The sequence below is a fragment of the Anser anser genome (assembly GCF_964211835.1).
Source record: "Anser anser genome assembly, chromosome: 1".
NCBI lineage: Eukaryota > Metazoa > Chordata > Aves > Anseriformes > Anatidae > Anser > Anser anser.
The window spans coordinates 111,850,992-111,868,926 of record NC_139720.1 but is presented as its reverse complement, the minus strand read 5'-3'; the positions used below and the strand labels follow the sequence as shown (position 1 = coordinate 111,868,926).

General features: G+C 43.4%; 1 protein-coding gene across 7 annotated transcripts in view; it reads left to right on the top strand.

Moving 5' to 3' along the window:
- Positions 1 to 12,322: 12,322 nt before the first annotated feature.
- The window catches only part of GRIK1 (glutamate ionotropic receptor kainate type subunit 1), a 161,438-nt gene continuing 155,825 nt past the window's right edge, over positions 12,323 to 17,935 (top strand). For 2 of the 7 annotated variants that reach the window (XR_014571144.1, XR_014571146.1), the window contains exon 1: positions 12,326 to 12,625. Coding sequence is in view for 4 of the 7 variants with exons in the window: in XM_083794778.1 (XP_083650904.1) it covers positions 12,484 to 12,625 (142 nt within the window). In the remaining 3 variants the exon portion in view is untranslated. Of the gene's footprint in view, positions 12,626 to 17,935 lie in introns of all 7 variants that reach the window. The other 5 variants (XR_014571145.1, XM_083794778.1, XM_083794777.1 and 2 more) reach the window with 5 other exon arrangements.

The window sequence follows — 17,935 nt, the reverse complement described above, 5'->3', positions numbered from 1 at the left end:
ATCTTGCAGGGCACAGAGGTGAGACTGACTGACCAGTGGTTCCCTGGGTCTTCCTTTTTTTCCTTTTTTAAACATGGGGGTTATGTTTCCCCTTCTCCAGTCAGTGGGAACTTCACCTGACAGCCATGATTTCTCAAATATGATAGATAATGGCTTAGCAAAGTTATCCTTCAGATTCCTCAGGACCCTTGGATGCATCTCATCAGGTCCCATGGACTTGTGGACCTACAGGTTCCTTAGACTGGTCTCAAACCTGATCTTCTACAGTGGGCGGTTCTTCATTCTCCCAGTTTCTGCTTTGCCTTCTGTGACTCAGTTAGAGTTCGTGCTAGTGAAGACTGAAGTAAAACAGTCATTGAGTACTTCAGCGTTCTCCATACCCCATGTAGCCAGGTCTCTCATTTCCTTCTGAAGAGGGTCCACATTTTCCCTTAGTCTTCCTTTTATCACTGACATAGTTATAGAAGTCTTTCTTGGTGCACTTGATGTCCGTAGCCAGATTTAATTCCACTGGGGCTTTGGCTTTCCTAGCCTGACCCTTGGCTGCCTGGATGATTTCTCTGTTTTCCTCCCAGGCTACCTGTCCTTGCTTCCACCCTCTGTAGGCTCCCTTTTTCTGCTTGAATTTGGCCAAGAGCTCCTTGCTCATCCATGCAGTCCTCCTGGTGTTTTTGCTTGAATTCTTCTTTGCTGGGATGCATTGCTCCTGAGTTTGAAAGCGGTCATCCTAGAATATTAACTAGCTTTCTTGGGCTCACTCTCCGGCTGAACCATGACCCTTCTCCAAGCTCTGGGCACCTGTTGTTTTCACTGGCATCAAACTGCTAATAGTGGTATGGATTGAGGTTCCCCTTTCCCCTCCCCTGGCACCTTTAGTTTAAAGCCCTCTTCACCAGCTTGGCAAGCCTATGATCAAAGATGCTCTTCCTCTTCTCTGACAGGTGGACCCCAGCAGATCAAGTTTCTCAAAGCAAGTCCCACAATCTAAGTAGCTGGAGCCCTGTCTGTGGCACCAGTCCTGTAACCATCTGTCGATTTGCTGGATTTGAATGGCCCTTTCAATCCCCTTCCCTTTGGCTGGCAGGACAGATGAAAAAGCTACCTGTGCTCCTGAGTCCCTTACTGCCTCTCCCAGTGCTCTGTAACACCTCTTGATACTCCTCAGACTGCTCCTGGCTGCATCATTGGTGTCCACATGAAACAACAGCAGTGGATAATAGTCAGTGGGCTGTACAAGGCTTGGTAGTCTCTTGATTACAACCCTGATACAAGTCTCTGGTAAGCAGAACACCTCTATAGAGAGTGTGTCAGGTTGGCAAATGGGTGCCTCCATACGTCTCAGAAGAAAGTCAACTACCACTATCACATGGCTTCAGATGGCTTCTCATTTGCGATATGGCTTCTGAACATAAGAAAAGACCTCTTTTACTGTAAGGGTGGTCCAATACCAGCACAGGTTGCCCAGAGAGCTTCTGAAGTTTCCATCCCTGGAGGTGACCCTGCTTGAGCAGTTGTGTTGGGCCAGGTCATGCCAAGAGATGCCTTCCAGCCTCAGCGATCCTCTGATTTAGAGGTACAGATGCTACACTGCTATGAATGGGAAACCCACACCCTAAAATTTGTTTCAAATTTTTCTTAATTATGCAATTAAAAATAAAAGTTTTTGAAAGTCAGAAGGAAACAAACGTGGAAACATGGAAGTAAGACGGTATGTTATTTAAGTACTTTATTTTTTTTTTTTTTTTGACTAACATTTCTCTGAAGGAAAGTTTTCAGTTAAAAGCTCTGAAAATTCCACATGTGGAAAAAAAAAACCTGATCTGCTTTTATGTGGTATAAGTCTACCTGAGATACAAGCAGTCTTAATGATGAAGACCTGACACTTTTACAGATTTGCTTGTGCCCTGGAACACTGGAAAACTTGCAGGTGCTTTTTCTTGGAGAGGTAATGCTTTGGGACTGAAAGTCTCCAACAACATCAGGAACCACGCATGTTCTGTGCTTTGGTTCTAGGGATGGCCACAAAGGTTAGCCTCGATCTATTAGTCTGCCCCCGTTCTTCCAAAGCTGCTTTTATTCCTTCAGGAAATTCAAGGTGATTGTCATAAGTGGACACTTGGAGGACATGTTAGAATAGGTTAACCATGCCATTTTTTTCATTCCCTTTTGTGGATGTTTTCAGTCAGTTTTCCATAAGACATCTACACATGAAGATAGTCCAGCAAAGTTATAAAAAAAATTAGTAAAGCTAATAAAAACTATGTACTGGAGATAATGCAGCCATAAGTAGTATCAGGGAATATGTGTGCATTAATGAGCCACTCTCAGAATAAAGCCAGCTCCACTGAAGTTAAAATATACTTTAGTAAACACCAGCTGAGGATCCTGATTATAAAAATATCAAAAGAATAAGTGAAGATTTTGGCCTCTGCATGCTTTCTGCACTATATCTAATCTGAGAAAATGAGATTTTTTGAGTCCAGTGCCACCAATTTAATCCCAAATCCACAAAAGCAAATACCTCATTGGTAGTGGTGTAAGATGTATTTACTCAGGCAGTTTTATTGCTCCATGGATATTTCTGCTAAACTTTAGTATTATATTAAGGAGCCTGAAAATACTCCTCACTGCAGCAAGGGGATAACACTAGCTCAGTATTTTTAATGGCACTTCTCCAGTGAGAGAGGTAGGATTTTTGGGTCCCCGGACTGTAGTGTAGTTTAGGATAAAAATCTGATTGATTTCAAGTCATTATGTCTGGATTTCAAGCTGTTTTGGCTTGTAATACTAAAGTCTTAAATCAAATGGGAAAACTCCATTAATTTGGAAGATTTAATATTCCCTTGCTGTCATTTAATACAACTCCAGATACACACTGTTTTAAAATGCAGTCGGGTGGTAGCCCAAAACGGTCTGTGTCCTCATTGGCATAAGTTGGCATAGTACCAGTAAAGACATATGGAGCTATACTGAATTATCTTGTCCTAAGTTCTATATAGAATTTTAATACTGCCAATATGAATAGTCAGGGAGGCTTGCAAATATATCCACTTAGGGGTGCAAAATAACGAGCCTTTCCCTGGCATTTTCTTCAATATTTTGTTTATAGTGTCTTCTTTCTGTTGTTTATAAGTATTCTTTCCTCTTTGGTCAAATAGGTAAAGCCAGAATTAACTGAAAAAAAAAAAAAAAGGAAAAAAAGAAAAAAGAAAAAAACTACCATGGTGAGAAAATCAGCATATTCACAGCAGTGTTTAGATTACATAAGTAGGAAAAAATCAAGAATTAGTGTGAAGGAAACCTTAAATAATCCAAAGCAGTAAAAATAACTATTTTGATTAATTTGTCAGCTTGTCTAAGTGTATTCATTCCTAAAAAACACTACACTACGTATCATGGTCACAGATATAGAAGCTGCCCTACATCAACTGGACTGTTTCAATTACCTGTAGTTCAGGCTAATTAAGAACCACAAGTCAAAAGAGATCTCGGAAGGCTGACAGAGAATTTCTCAATTACAACATCATTGTTTCAGGTATGATCATCTTCTCCTGACCCTGGCTTTGATTTACATAGCTAGCAGTGTCATAGCTAGAGAGGGAAAAAAAAGTATGCTTAGAGCCAACTTGAGTCTTGTTATATATAGTAGTTTCTCCAAAGGGACATTTTAGCAACCAGCGATGCCAGCCCTAATTTCTTGACAGAACACAGAAAACTGAAGGATTTTGGTTGAGGTGTATTATCCTCTTCTGTTTCCTACAGAAAAGGCAGTAAAGTGCTTCTACTAGGTCAAATAATGGGATAGTCATCAGCTAGTTGCAGAGAGCATTCATGCAGCAACACAATAGAGTGGACAGAATGTGAATTAGTCAGGAATCAGGACAAAACAACCCAGACAGCAGTGGAGAATGTGGAGAATGTGACTGTTTTTAGCTCACAGTGTACTGCCAATACCAAGGTCTTCAGCATCATTAGCTATATGAGAGACAAAAAGCAAAACATGCAAGAAATTGGTTTATAGATGCAATCCAGCAGTTTAATTTGAACACTGCAAAGGAGAGTGACTTAAAAAATATATCCAAGTTGTTTATGGAAATGCAATTTGTGTAGGCTTTGGGTTATTAAAACAACCGTAAATGAATATCATATTAAGGCATAGGTTTTCAAGTAATGCAATTTCTTTGTACATAGGAACTTCAGGCTAACTCAGAAAGAACGTTTCTCTTTAACTTGATTGCATTTAATACTGGAATTGTTTTCATGCATAATTCCTTTAGTAATTATAGGAAGTATATTATATATGAGGCTTACTTCAAACACCAGAATATGAAAGAACTTGATCCAAACCCCAAAGTCAATGAAATGGGCAGCCCCCCAAGGAGCTGGACACAGCTGGAAATGAAATGTTCAATCTCAATCCCAGCAAGACCAATGTGATGTTAGCTGCAAGGGGAGGACCAGCCAAAAGCAAGCTCCAGTCATTGTCTGTTCAATTTACTGTCAGCATTAGGGTAAATATCTGCACTGTACAATCTATCAACAACGAGACATATGGGCCGGCTCACACAACTCATTATCAGACACATGGATACGAGGTCCTGGCCGCACTGCACTGCCCCAGGTTTTATGCACTAATAAGAAATGCAGTAAATTGGCCTGAGCAGAGCACTGCGTTAGTGATATTCCACATCGGAATGACACAAAGGTGTCTTTACATGGAACAGCCTCGGTGACAAAGGAGCCACAGAGGCATGTTAGCGTGCTTTTCCCATACATCTTGCCCAGAGATATGTCCTCCCCATTGCACACTGCACCTACAGCACCCTCCAGGCCAGATCTCTGCAACGCTGTGGGTTGAGAGGTGGGAGCTGGGAGCAGCACTGGGTCATATCATCTAAGGGCAGCCTGAGGTGGCTGCAGGGTGCTCATCTCATATGTCTGTGTAAAAGTATAAAAGTACACATACACAAGTACATACTGATAAGCCTGATCTGAACTGGAGGAATCAAAAAAAAATAAATAAATTCTGCAGGACCACTCAAGACTCAGTGCTGCAGCAGTGCTGCCTGTCTGTAGACACTTGCCTTAAAGTGGAAATCTGGCCTTGCTGAAAACCCAGCAATGGGCAGTATTTATCAATACTAACAAAGTTCTCGAGGGATATATTATAGAGAGAGGCCCAGGTGGGTTCTCACATTTCACCACAGAGCTGTGCCATGGAAAGTACAAATGGGGACTGCTAATGAAAGCTCCCTCTTCAGCCCCCAAATAACAAAATCCTTCCCCTCCATCTGCCACATGCCAGCCTCTCTGTGCCTATTTCAGGGTCTACTTGATCTTTGGATTGCATCCATCCGAGAATGCTGTTTCCAAGATATATGAACTTTAAATATTTCTTGTCTGCTTCTTAATGTCTCCACTCCAGCCTCACTTGCCTGTCTTCTTTCTTCATCTTTCCTTCCAGGACTTCCATTTCTCCTCTCCATCTTTCATTCTTAATAGGCTTCCTTCTACTCTTCCCCTTCCCTTGATACTTGTACCCTAATTCATTTTTCCAGTATTGCCACTAACTCTTACACCCATAATAAAAATTAAACATGATCAACATAAAAAAAAAGATGCTTTTTCGTGTTTGCCTTGACCATGCTGTCCTGATGTGCCTGCCTTCCTGCTCATCTGTCTACTTTTTCTAATATAAGCTCTTCATAGAGGGGAGAGGATCTCCCTGTGGATAGTGATTGAAGAGGGGAAGCAGCAGAAGCAATTCTGTATTCAACCAATTCCTCGCACACACAGGGAGAGGAGATGAAAGTCTGCTAATACATGATTGCGGAGTTCTGAGCAGTGCTGGCATGGCACAGAGCTGCACACTGCTTCATTTCCAGCACCGCCTGCATGTGTGCCCTGTGACAGTGGAACCCCCATCTGGGCTGAAAGTGCTGTGCATTGCCACCAAAGAAACTTTAAATATAAATAAAGAAGACCCAGTGACTTAGATGATTGAAGTATGTATCTGTATAACATATATGCATATATTATCATGTATAGATACCAAGCATGTCATATACAGATATTAAAATCTTCTAAGTAGGTTTTAAAATTGACCTGATAAGTATGTGTATATAAAGCTATTTATCTACACACATAGTCAAAATCCTTTACATATATATATATATACGTATTTAGTCACACATACCATGCCATTTTTAATTATATGTGGATATATAAAATAGATCATACAAATGTCAAGTAAATGACAAAATATTCACAGAATAAACACAACATCTGTGATCCTTAGGGTGTAGAGCTTTAAAAGAAAAACCTGCATCTCTGAATTTAATTTTGCCAGGTGCTGCATAAATTATGATATGAGTGATCACAATATAAATCATACATCTTTAAAATGAAACTTTCCTTGTTATAGGCAAACTTACATTATTTCTTAAGCAACGGAGAATCTTTTCCAAAATCCTGACTCGTATCTGTGGATGAGTGGAAAAGGGCCTACAAATGCCAGAACTGCTCTTGGCATTCCTTGCTACTACTCCAGCTGCCCTGGGAATAGAAAGCATCTGGGTCTGGAATGGGACTGAGGTGTACAATGGAGACAGTCACTTGTTGAAAGCATCAAGACATTTCTAAGGGACACCAGAAGTTTGCGTTCTCTAGGATCTGCTGAAGCAGGGAGGCACCTCACATGCCAGGGTTGCCCCAGCTGGTAGAAGGAGGTGAAATATCTGCTGGAGTCCCTGGGAGGGCAAGGAGAAGCCATTCTGTCCATTCTTGTGTTGCTGATTGTGTTGGAGCAGGAAAAATACATCTCTGGAGAATCCAGGGAACTCATTCTCCTGCTCTTGTCAATCCAAGAAGAAAAGGGCAGAAAATAGCAGGATCATAATATTCTTCCTCCCTCAGGTCCCAGTTGATTTAATCAGTGCTAGGGTACTACAATATTAAAGTGAAATACTCTCTTTTTGACATTTAAACCACTCTTTTGAAATAAATGTGGAAAATGTGAGTCAAGACATATTTTAATAATACTAGGTAGAGATTTGGAACAGTCATTAATTTACCCCATCAACTTACTCATAATTAATATTAACTCAATGGCAGAAAAGAGAAATATACACTGGGGAAACTGTAAATATGACACAATGCAGTTTAATAAAAAATAGTATTAACTCTTCTCCCCTCGGCACTATCTGCTGAAAGTTTTTTTTTTTTTTCTTCTGTGAAAAAGAAATATGAAAAGAACATTTTCAATAGCTTCTTAGGGTAGAAGTATTGCTCTTGGTCAAATATTGGAAGCTCACACACTGACTCCATTCATTTTAGTGTAAATTTCTATATTTCTGTTAATGCAATGAAGCAGAGTTTGATAAAAGTCTCTTCTTCCAGAGAAGATGTGCCACCATGCTCTAAATATATACAGCAGAAGCTTTCTTTTTCAAGATGTCTCTAGTATATCATTTATTGGAGAAAAAAATGTAATAAGTCTTTGGCTGAGAAAGATTTTCAGTGGGTTGCATTTGAGTTTCAGCTTATTTATGTCTTTTAGCTAAATAGTATGGTGGATAAAAGTATCTACTGCTCAGGGAAAAGCAGTTTTGCAGATTAATGTTGGGCCAGTTCAATGGAGTGGATCAATGTTAGTTTGTTAAGAGATTCTCTCTAGTGTTTTTAGCGAAAAGAGTTTGGAAAGGGGAGAACTGCATTTATGGGTTTGGAAACATAAATAAAGAAAACACTTGAACTAAAAGGAGCTTTTAAAGTGTGATGCGTTAACTTGCTGTAATCATGGTGCTATTTTCATTGGGGGGAATAATTTATATTAACTGTCCTATGTATTATGATGCTTCAGCACAGATACTCATGCCTTGATGTTTTTAAGTTTAAAAAGTAATTTAACCTCCTCCCTTATGTGAAATTCAGTGGTGGTTTGGTAACATTGTTAAAGAGGGAGGAAAAAAGATTCTAAAAAATCATCTCTGTTGACTTCACGTGAAGCAAAATTGAGGGCAGGCCAGGGGGATCTGGAATGATTCCCCTCAAACAGGTCTCTCCCTCCTGCCCACACCTGCACAGTGTTCCATCACTCATATCCACCAGCCCTGCTCTACAGATCAAATGTGTCTCATCATGCCTCCTTCCTCAGGTCTCAGCAGCAGCTTCCCTGCTATAGCTGTTCTTTACGGGAAATGGCACCCTCAGAGGCCATAAAGGTTATTTGTGTTGCCTCTGGCTGCAGGGATGCCCGGGGCGTGCTCTTTGTGTGTTCCCAGTCAGTCAAGAGGTGGAAATGTTTCTCCTCTCCTCTCCTCTCCTCTCCTCTCCTCTCCTCTCCTCTCCTCTCCTCTCCTCTCCTCTCCTCTCCTCTCCTCTCCTCTCCTCTCCTCTCCTCTCCTCTCCTCTCCTCTCCTCTCCTCTCCTCTCCTCTCCTCTCCTCTCCTCTCCTCTCCTCTCCTCTCCTCTCCTCTCCTCTCCTCTCCTCTCCTCTCCTCTCCTCTCCTCTCCTCTCCTCTCCTCAGCTTCTCAGGCACATGCCACAATTTCACTGTGATGACAGCAGCTCAGTGAGGCGAGGTCTCTGTGAAGGGGCAGCACCGATCCTGGCCTGATGGTCAGACATGAAAGAACATGCAAAGAGGCAGGGAACATCAAAACGACATCGGAGCAGCCAGGCCCAAGCCTGTCACGGAAGGAGACTCAACAGATGACGGGGCTCCAAAGATGAATAACTTGACAAATCATTTAGGTTTTCAGATCCTGTCTCCTTCGGAGTGATATTTATTTTGCAAATGATTTTGAAAGAAAATGTTTGAGCAAGTGGAAAGAGAAAGGACAAGAAAGGAATGTTCTTGTCTCTTCTTTTACCCTTCTGCTTCAGCCTTGTTCTAAGGCACACTCAAAGTGAAATATTTTTTGAAGATCACAGCTATTTGTTTGAAAAGCAGAATGCTGATTTGCTGTGGTTATTTTTTAGATGATGCCATCAATTTTTGTGTTATCAGGTGTTGCATGTAGGTTGTGAAAGACTTGGGGAAGTCTGATTTATTATGTTTCCGTTTGGAGCTTTTACTACTGTGATATTCTACAATCTATTTTCGAATCTTGTACTGCGTGATGGTAGAGGGGTATTGGGAGACAAATGAGGAAAACACAGCTTCCCCACAATGATTGCTAACTGCAGTCTGTGGTCTGCACTCAGAAAGAAAGTGGTATAGACTGGGTAAGGTCTGCTTGAAGTCCTGAGGGAACAGGACTGTAACACAACACTGCCAAAATTCCTCAGGACTTGACCAAGAAATTGAGAAATTTTCCAGGTGAGCCTTTCCTACAAGTTTGCACACAGATATTGTGAGTACTGTTATTTTGACTGACATCCTAATTCAAAACTAGAATTCTAAAATGGATGCAAAACGTGAGGGAGATGGTTTACATTCTCAGATTCAGTCTTGAGGCCCTGACATTAGAAGTGGTTTTAGCTATCGGCCACACTGCATTATTTGAACAGCAAATTGCATAATAATCACACATTATATCAGTCTGGAATTTGATCTTGTGAACAGGAATAAAGCCCCCAAATTCCTGTGTAAAGAACTCCATCTTACTATTTATAATATGCTATGCGATCAGAACAGACCCTGATTATACAAGGCACCTTTCACTTTCAAGGTGTTCCAACACATCTTACTAATAAATTCATCTAAACATTGGCAATGCAATGAATGAGTAAGCAAATGTGGTAGCTGAGTAACTGCTCACATGCTAATGCCCTGAGCTTTCAAACCTGCTTAACTGGGGGAAAAAAAGGTTGGCCAGAGACCTAGGATCCCCTGTCCTACTCTCTCTGAATAAAGTCCAAAAAGAGATTAATGATCCTGGGATATCAATAACTGGAGACCTGCAAAATGAACTCTATCGAGACTTCTAATTTTAAAATATCATCCAGAAATAAAACAACATTCCCTGTAAAGCATGCCATGATTTTGTTGGATAGAATTTACTGGGTGGCTTACTACTTGGCAAGCAACAGAAGAGATGTATGGGCTAGAAATTAGAAACCTGAATGATATTTCCAGGGCAATTTCAGTTAGTTTAAAACTTTTTCTGTCCTTTTGCATTTCAAAATGGTCCCTTTCTCAATCTAATATATATATATATATATTTAGAGCTATCTTGGGAAGAGGAAATATTTTAAATCTCAAAAAGGGAGGCTCAAGACCCTGCCCCTGCCCCTCAGCTTTCCTGTGAATAATTCTGAAAATACAACCTTCCATTCCACATTTGCTCAGGCCAACACAGGACTCAGGGGTCATATACACAAATAAAAACAGAAAACTGGGCAGGAAAGGTATTTCACAATAGCAAACAGACTATTTCTCATTTTAAAATTTGGCTGGTGTTTGCCGAATAAGAGCCAATTTGATTTTTTTTTCCATATTTGTTGGCATCTTTTTAAAGGCAATCGCTCTTTTTGTATGAAGTCGTGGAAAACAATCCAGGTAATGTTGAACTGCACCCTGAAGTAGAAACTAGCACCTATTTCCAGTTCACTATGAGCCTCTCCTGCCTCAAGGGGTTATCAGACTTTGAGCTGTTTATGTTTCTCCCACTGGCACCACACATCAGCAAACCTCTGCCACCCTCTCACAGTCATTATCATGCTCTTATTTTTCCCATTCTGCTCAGCCTGTGCTCTTAGGAACTTCAACAACAGTCTAAAACCAGTGGTATTTTCAAAACCATATGGTTCTGGTTGACTTCCTATCTCACTGCAATGAATGCTGAGTTGTCTTTGACTTTTTGCAGGAACCTATTTACACTGAGGACAAGTGATTTGGGAAGTATCAGTACGTACACATTCCTTACGAAATAATTTATTTATTTGTTTTCCTTCAGAAAAGTACCATTTCTTAGTAAACTGGAATTAGTATGATTTCCCTCTGGAATTGGCACCTGCTTTTATATCCCTGTTATTAGCCATGCCATTGTGGCTGAAAATCAAACCTGCCAGTCCAGTCAGTGCTACCCCTACTGGCTGGTTTTGTAGTGGGTGGATGTGTACCTGATGTGCAGCTGTTGTCAGCCACTTCTCAGTCACTGAGATTTTCTCAGATTAGGTGATGTGCTCCTTCTCTTGTGAATAGCAATTTGAAAGGGGATGATAGATTATAAAATAGTGCCGAAAAGTTACAGAGCCATTCAGTGCAGCCCAGAGTGGTCTGATGGGTTCCCTTTCTGTTGCCTACATGAGAGCCTATGCTATAGTTATTAACTACATGAGTGATTTAATGTAATTGTCACCTTTATCTGGTGTGATGGGTGCTAGACAGGAAAGGGTGCAGGCTGAGCTCCTCTCTCATCCTATGTTAGGGCACATCCCGCATCTTGGAGATGTGTGTAAAAAGAAATGCAAAGTGGTGCACTAGCTAGTATGCCGGCTGGGCATCTCAGTGGTGAGAAGTTCTGAACAAGCACCGAGTTACTCTGCAAACGGTAGAGGCAGGCTTTTCAGGAAACCTTTGAGGCTGACGGGGAGGTGGAACGCAGACGCTTGCATTTCCATTGCAGTTCAGCACGTGCTGCGACTCCTCTGAGGAGTCAATTTCTGGAACAATTGTTAGACAGACTGGAGAGGAATACAAAATAAACAAATTTAAATCATTTCAATTTTGGATCTCAGCTATGCAGTTTTAGTTCTGTTGCTAGGTGGGAGTCATTCTCCTATTATGATTTTTTTTGTTGTTGTTGTTTTCAGATTAGCTCAGGACCCATATGTTTATTTCGCAGTGAAGCATTTTGACTTTAAACCTTTAAAGCAGATCTCAAAAACAACTTGAGAACATCGAGTCGCAGTGGAGAAGTGATCTGCCGGCTAAGTCAAGCATGGGAAGCGTTATGAGCCCTGTGCCCAGCCGTCCAAACCGGCCTTGTCTTCACAGGTGGGACTTTGCCAAGTCCCGACCCCGGGCGCGCAGCCCCGCAGCCCCCTTGCTGAGGCTCCTGCCACACCGGGGGAGATGCGCGGCGAGGACGTGTCCCTCTAATGGTCTTGCAAGCGACCGCCAGACATTGCGCTCCATCCCCTTATCCCACACCCGGACCCCGAAAGGGAGCTGCGCGCACACAGGATGCCTCCCGCCTCCATCCGTGTGTCCGTGCGTCCGTGTGTCCGCGTCCCCGCGTGTCCTCTCCGGAGCCGCCCCGCCCCGCGGGAGGAGCCTCCCCCTCCCTTCCCCTCCCTTCCCAGCCCTTCCCCTCCCCTCCCCTCCCGGCGGCGGCGGGGGGCGAGGGCAGCGGCGGGAGCGCGGGCGCGGAGCCTCCGCACCATGGGCGGGCGGCGAGGAGCGGCGGCGGCGGCGCGCAGCCGGCCCCGCCGGGGGTAACCGGGGATAACCGGGGGTGGCCGGGGGTGGCAGGGGGTGGCCGCCCTCGCCCCGCACCCGCGGAGCCCGGCATGAACTGAGGCGGGCGCGGAGGATGGCGAGCGCCCTCGGCCCGCGGTGGCCCCGGCGCCCGGCCCCGGGTGGCGGTGGCGGTGGCGGCGGCGGGGGGCTCCTCTTCGTGCTGCTGTGCGCCTCGGCGGGGCTGCCCCGGAGCGGCCAGCAAGTGCTGCGGATCGGTGAGTGCCGCCCGGGGGCTGCCAGCCGCTTCCCCTGCGCGTCCCCCCCCTCCCCAGGCTCTGCGCGGTGCCTCCCTGCATCTCCCGAGGGGTGCCCCCCGTCCGGCCCCGGGGGTGCCCCCACGGACCCCCCTCATCGGGGCTCGGCCGCTTCGGAAAGTTTTGCGGCGCGGAGGGGAGCGGGGGGACGGCCGGGAACGGGGCTGGGGCTGGGGGCGAGGCGGGGCCGCTGCCCACCCGCTCGGGACGGCGGGGAGAGAGCCGGCGGTGCGCTTCGGCGGCCCCAAAACGCGCCCCGAAAAGGGAGCGGGGGATCCCCGGCTCGGGTCGGCAGCCGGGAGAGGCGAAGCGCGACCTGGCGGCGTTTTCCCCAGCCCCCGTCCCGCTCTGGGGATGTGGGTTTGCCCTCCTTTGGTCCCGGCCCCTAACCCTGGCGCGGGGGGGAGCGCTCCACAAGTGCCGTACATACGTGTGAGCCCCAGAAAACAGGGATTTATTTTTAAGTTGAAAACCCCGCACCATGGAAACAAGGCTCGGTTCACAGGAAGCCTCTCTCCCGACAGTGGGTTTCTTGTGTCAGTCAAGTGAGACGGTGAATGCAAAGTATCGCCGGAGTTAGGGGTTAGGGAAAACTGCGGAAAAGCTGTGGGCAGAAGCTGTTGCGCTTCTGTTGCCCTGCCTGCCCCTCTCCGGCTTGGCGAGCACCGAGCACGGAGCTAGCAAAGAGAAGAGAAGCCACCCGGGAAGATGCACCGGTGAAGGCAGAGTCCTTCGCGAAGCAGGAGATTGATGCCTGTTGACCTGCAAGCGTTAACCCTGCTCGGCTTTCCTCACGAGTGCTCCTTTAGAAATCAAGTGGGAGACGACTCCTAGGTTTAGAGTGCAAGGGAGCTGATCACGGAAGCTTTTAGAAAAATTAAGGGGCACAGTCCCTCAAAGTGATGAGCAAAGGCAAGGGGGGAGAAAAAAAAAGAAAAAAAAGAAAAAAAAGAAAATCTGAAGGCACTCGGCAACTTGCAGCTGAAAAGCTGTATGTACATAGCTGCTCACATTCAGCATGCTCTCACTTCTTATTTTTTTCTCATGGGGTGCAGCTGAAGTTTGCTGCTTTCTCCGCTCACTGCTGCCCATGGAGCCGTGCCCCATTTGGAGCTGGGGGGAATGGCTGCGTACATGCACGCAGCACATGAAACGCCGAGCTGTGTGCTCTCACTGAGCAGGAGATTGAGGGCCAGTGAAACTTGGGGGAGAAAGTAAAACCTGCTCAGATAACTTGGATGCATGCTGTAGCAGGATGCTTTGGCAATACGCTTGGCATAATTGCTGCTGCTAGGCTGCCTTAACTCACTTGGCTTTACCAGGAGTAGCCTCTGAAGAAAGTGGAGCATTGCAGAGTTTAAAGAGAAACATGTTTGCCTGAACGTAGCCCGAATGCTTTGCTCCATGCAGAGTGAAACCTTGGCTTCCCAGCTGGTGTCGGCATTGCAGGGACCCAGGCAGAGATTTAGGGTGTGCACTCCTCCCCCTGTCAACCTCCCCATTGCATAACTTGCATTGCCTCTTATGTTCGGTCTAGCGAGGCGCCCAGGCAGTTGCCCACATTGCTTTTCCCGAAAATTTCTCTGCACGGCTTGCAGGCTCTCTCCTGCGAGATGTGTGTGTCACTCCAGTGCAGATTCACTCCGACAGGGCGTGCGGTGGTGGTACCCTGATACTGATTATGGTCTGCTACTTCTGCTACACTATAAACAATAACAAGAGTGGCAAGCTGCTCAGCTTTCATTCACAGCAACAAATACACAACCAAAGAGATGCTGCCGGAGAATGAATCCTCCTTGTGTTACGTGGTTGTGAATGCATAAAATATGAAATGTACTCTTATTACTATAGTTACCCTGCCTATAAAGTAATGGTGTCATAAAATATTAATCCTTCACATCCGTTAACAGGGGCAAGTTTCTCCATGGAGTGTGTCACTCTTCGAGGTGACAAACAGAAGTACTGGAAATAACTCCCTCAGCGCTCTTGGTGATAACATAATAAAATCATCCCAAAGCATTTCTGAGTGAAGAAAATGCTATTAAGCCATCAGATTTTCTTCGTCTTGTTTTAGTTAATTAAGGAAAGGAAAGCACTGCTTTACAATGGTGCTGCAGTTTGCTGCCTGAATTAATACACTGGTAGTTTAATTGCATTTTCCACTGTTAGGGAGCTTTTGGATTTTTGTGATTTTGTTGGCTTATAATACAAATGAATGGATTCTTTTGCTGGTATTTAATTAGTTGAGAAGGGACATGCAAGCGATAGAAATTCTGGCTATTTCTGAGCATCTAGATGATGATTACTTTTCTAGTCCTCTAAACAAGAAAATGAGGGGCGGCAATATGAACAGTAAAACTGATTCAGTAGGACAAAATAGTGGAATTTGAGATAAGATAGAGTTTTCAGTTTCTGGTAGTACAGTACTTGAATTTTAGTGTCTTACTGAATATTTCTTTCACATTAATGCTAAAAAGCTTTTTCCTTGATATATGAACTAATTGAGCTGTCCAAGGAAATACCATCTTTATCTACCCATAACCCACTAGACTACATTATATAAAGGTGTATTTAAAGTTCATGACCCTAATATTTTTCATTTAATACCAAGGAATTTCTGGTTTTTACATTGAGTCAACCTAACCTTCTGGCCTATCCTACTTGTACCACTTGCTTAAAATGAACGAGCTCAAATAAGAGAAGGGAGAATACAAATTAAGACAAGCAGGCACTGAGTTGCAGAAACAGCCTCAAAAGCACTGAAATCTCAACAGCAACAAAATCTGATGTTAACACTGGATGCAGAGCTTTCTTGCTTCTTAGCGTATGTCCTTTGGGCCATTACAACTTAACCTTCTAACTAGGCTATAGGAATATACTTCAGCGCTATCGCATGGTAATTTATAAATAGTAGTCATTTGAGTTGTGCTCTGGATTAGACGTCACGAATAGTTGAGAAACTATACGAGTTATTAATATATCACTGAAGTTAATTAAAAAGAGAATGTGGCACTTTTCAACAGATACATGTAGGAAGTTACACTTGGACAGATCTTAGAATTAATCTCTAAAATGAACAATTCCTGAAAATGAACAAATGAGTAATTTTTAGGTTTCATAGAAATAGCATTAGTTGGTATCAACTGAAGAGTATCTATTTCATCAGAAGTAATTTTCCATAATATTCTGTGTGTTTCTGTAGTTAAATGGAATATTTGAATACAGGTTCATGCTCTGCACTGATTTATTCCTTACTTCAGCAAAATTCCCAGTGGCTTAGCGAGTTGTGTTTTCAAAGATGCAAGTCGAGCCCCACAATATTTCTCTCCAATTGAGAAATATAGATTTAAAACAGAAACAGAAATCAACCTAACCTGCAAAATAGGGTTTTTCTAATAAGTTGAAATTTTCAATATAGATTTGAAAATATCTGTCTATATTTCCCCAAGCAGGGCTAGAGCTGGGAGGTTTTTCCTATGTGAGTTCAGCATTCCAACACTGTGAGAATGATAAAGACAAAAACCTAATTAATTTCACCGCGAATTTGCTACATTTTGTCAACCTTTTTCAAGATTTTATTTGTGCAGGGTTGTGAAGGGAATGATATTAATACATATTTGAGCTTCCTCAGTGTGACATGGCAAAAACTGTATTTAGAAAGTTCTGTCATATTTTACCATCATTAAAAATGCTAATTAAACAAACAAACAAAAAACTTAACAGGTGTGTAGAAGTTATTCTGTTCCATAATGTTGTAGGAAGTGTGACTGCATTTTATATCACAAGAAGGCATTAACCTCATCTTGTTCACCAGATCCCAAATCCTCAGAGGCTCATCATTTCTCTACAGTATGATTTGCTCGAATTTCCTCATTCTGCACTTAACAGAAGACTACTGTGCTACAAGTGCTTCTAAAGGATTGCTACCAAAATGTCCAAACATCAGTCTTTATGCATCTCTCTCCTTGCTGGATTTGACAGTACTCACAAAGTGTGAGACAGTGCAACACTTTGCTCATGTGCTCTAAATAGTTAATCAAGTCAAAAATAGCCAAAAAGAGGTGGAAGAAAAATGTATTGCTATCACCTTAGCAGGGCACTCTAGCGAAGCTGTACTTGGGCACAGAAATGTCAATGGAGCTCGGTGGCCTCGATGCATACAGTGATCTCAGGGAAAATACTTGACTGCATTATGATTTGCATGGTTGCAACCTAAATTTTTAAAATCAAAATCCCATTGGCAATTTGTTTGTGTTCTGCCATTTAGGTTTGATGATGCAGAGGAGTGAATTACTTTGGGTTCTGTACCATTGTCTTTCCAGGCTTTTGTATTCTGAAAGATTTTGGCCATACTGGGTTGCTCCACTGGGGAATATTAAAAAGTCATGAAGCCAGTGCTCAGCTGATGTAAATTGGCATCCTTTTATTGAACTCAGGGGAGCTATGCTGGTTTAAATTGCCTGGAGAGCTGTTTAGACATACTTAATATATTAGAGGGATGAAACACTCATAATTCCCCAACTGCCCTGCCTACTTACCACCCATCCTATTGATAGGTAGGATCAGACAAAATCAGGTCTACATGTCGTGTTGTCCTTGTTTTCTGACAATCTGTTCTCCAGAGCATTACTGGATGGAGCTGGGCAATGGTGGTCACTGAGTGTGTGCAACTTACTAGTGTTAGGGTGAGAAACGTGGTGTAACTGTGGCTGTTAAACCACCAGTTCCTGGTACCTCAAAAGCAGCACTTGATGGATGTCTGTGGCATTGCTAGAAAATTGTTATTGCTGGGATGGAGTGAAGTGCTGTTCAATATGTGAAGAAGACTGTAGAAGAGAGGTTCATTTTCCAGAAAACTGGCAGTATGTGTCTCTGTTGTCAGAGTATACCTAAGTCCTAAATATCTGCTTTAGCATGAAATAGATGAGCTGTAAAAGCATAAATTATAGTCTTCAAATAGCATAGAATGCTGCGGCTTGACGATTATGCAGCAGGCAGCCAACCACTCACAGCTGTATTAACAAAAACTCCGAACATGAGTTGCTTCTGTCCTGGAACACTTGTCAGTAGAGGATGAAGGAGAAAAGCAAAAAAAAATGGTCCTGAGACCAGAGCTAGGAGGCTTCAGATAGTACTGAGGGAGATGAAAAACAATAAAAAAAATATGCCACAAAGGTGCATTACTGCTGCATTTCACATCTTGGAAGATAGGTGATTAGCTATGGCACATTTGATGTAGCTATCTTTGTCAAAAGTCAAGTGGGTTACAGG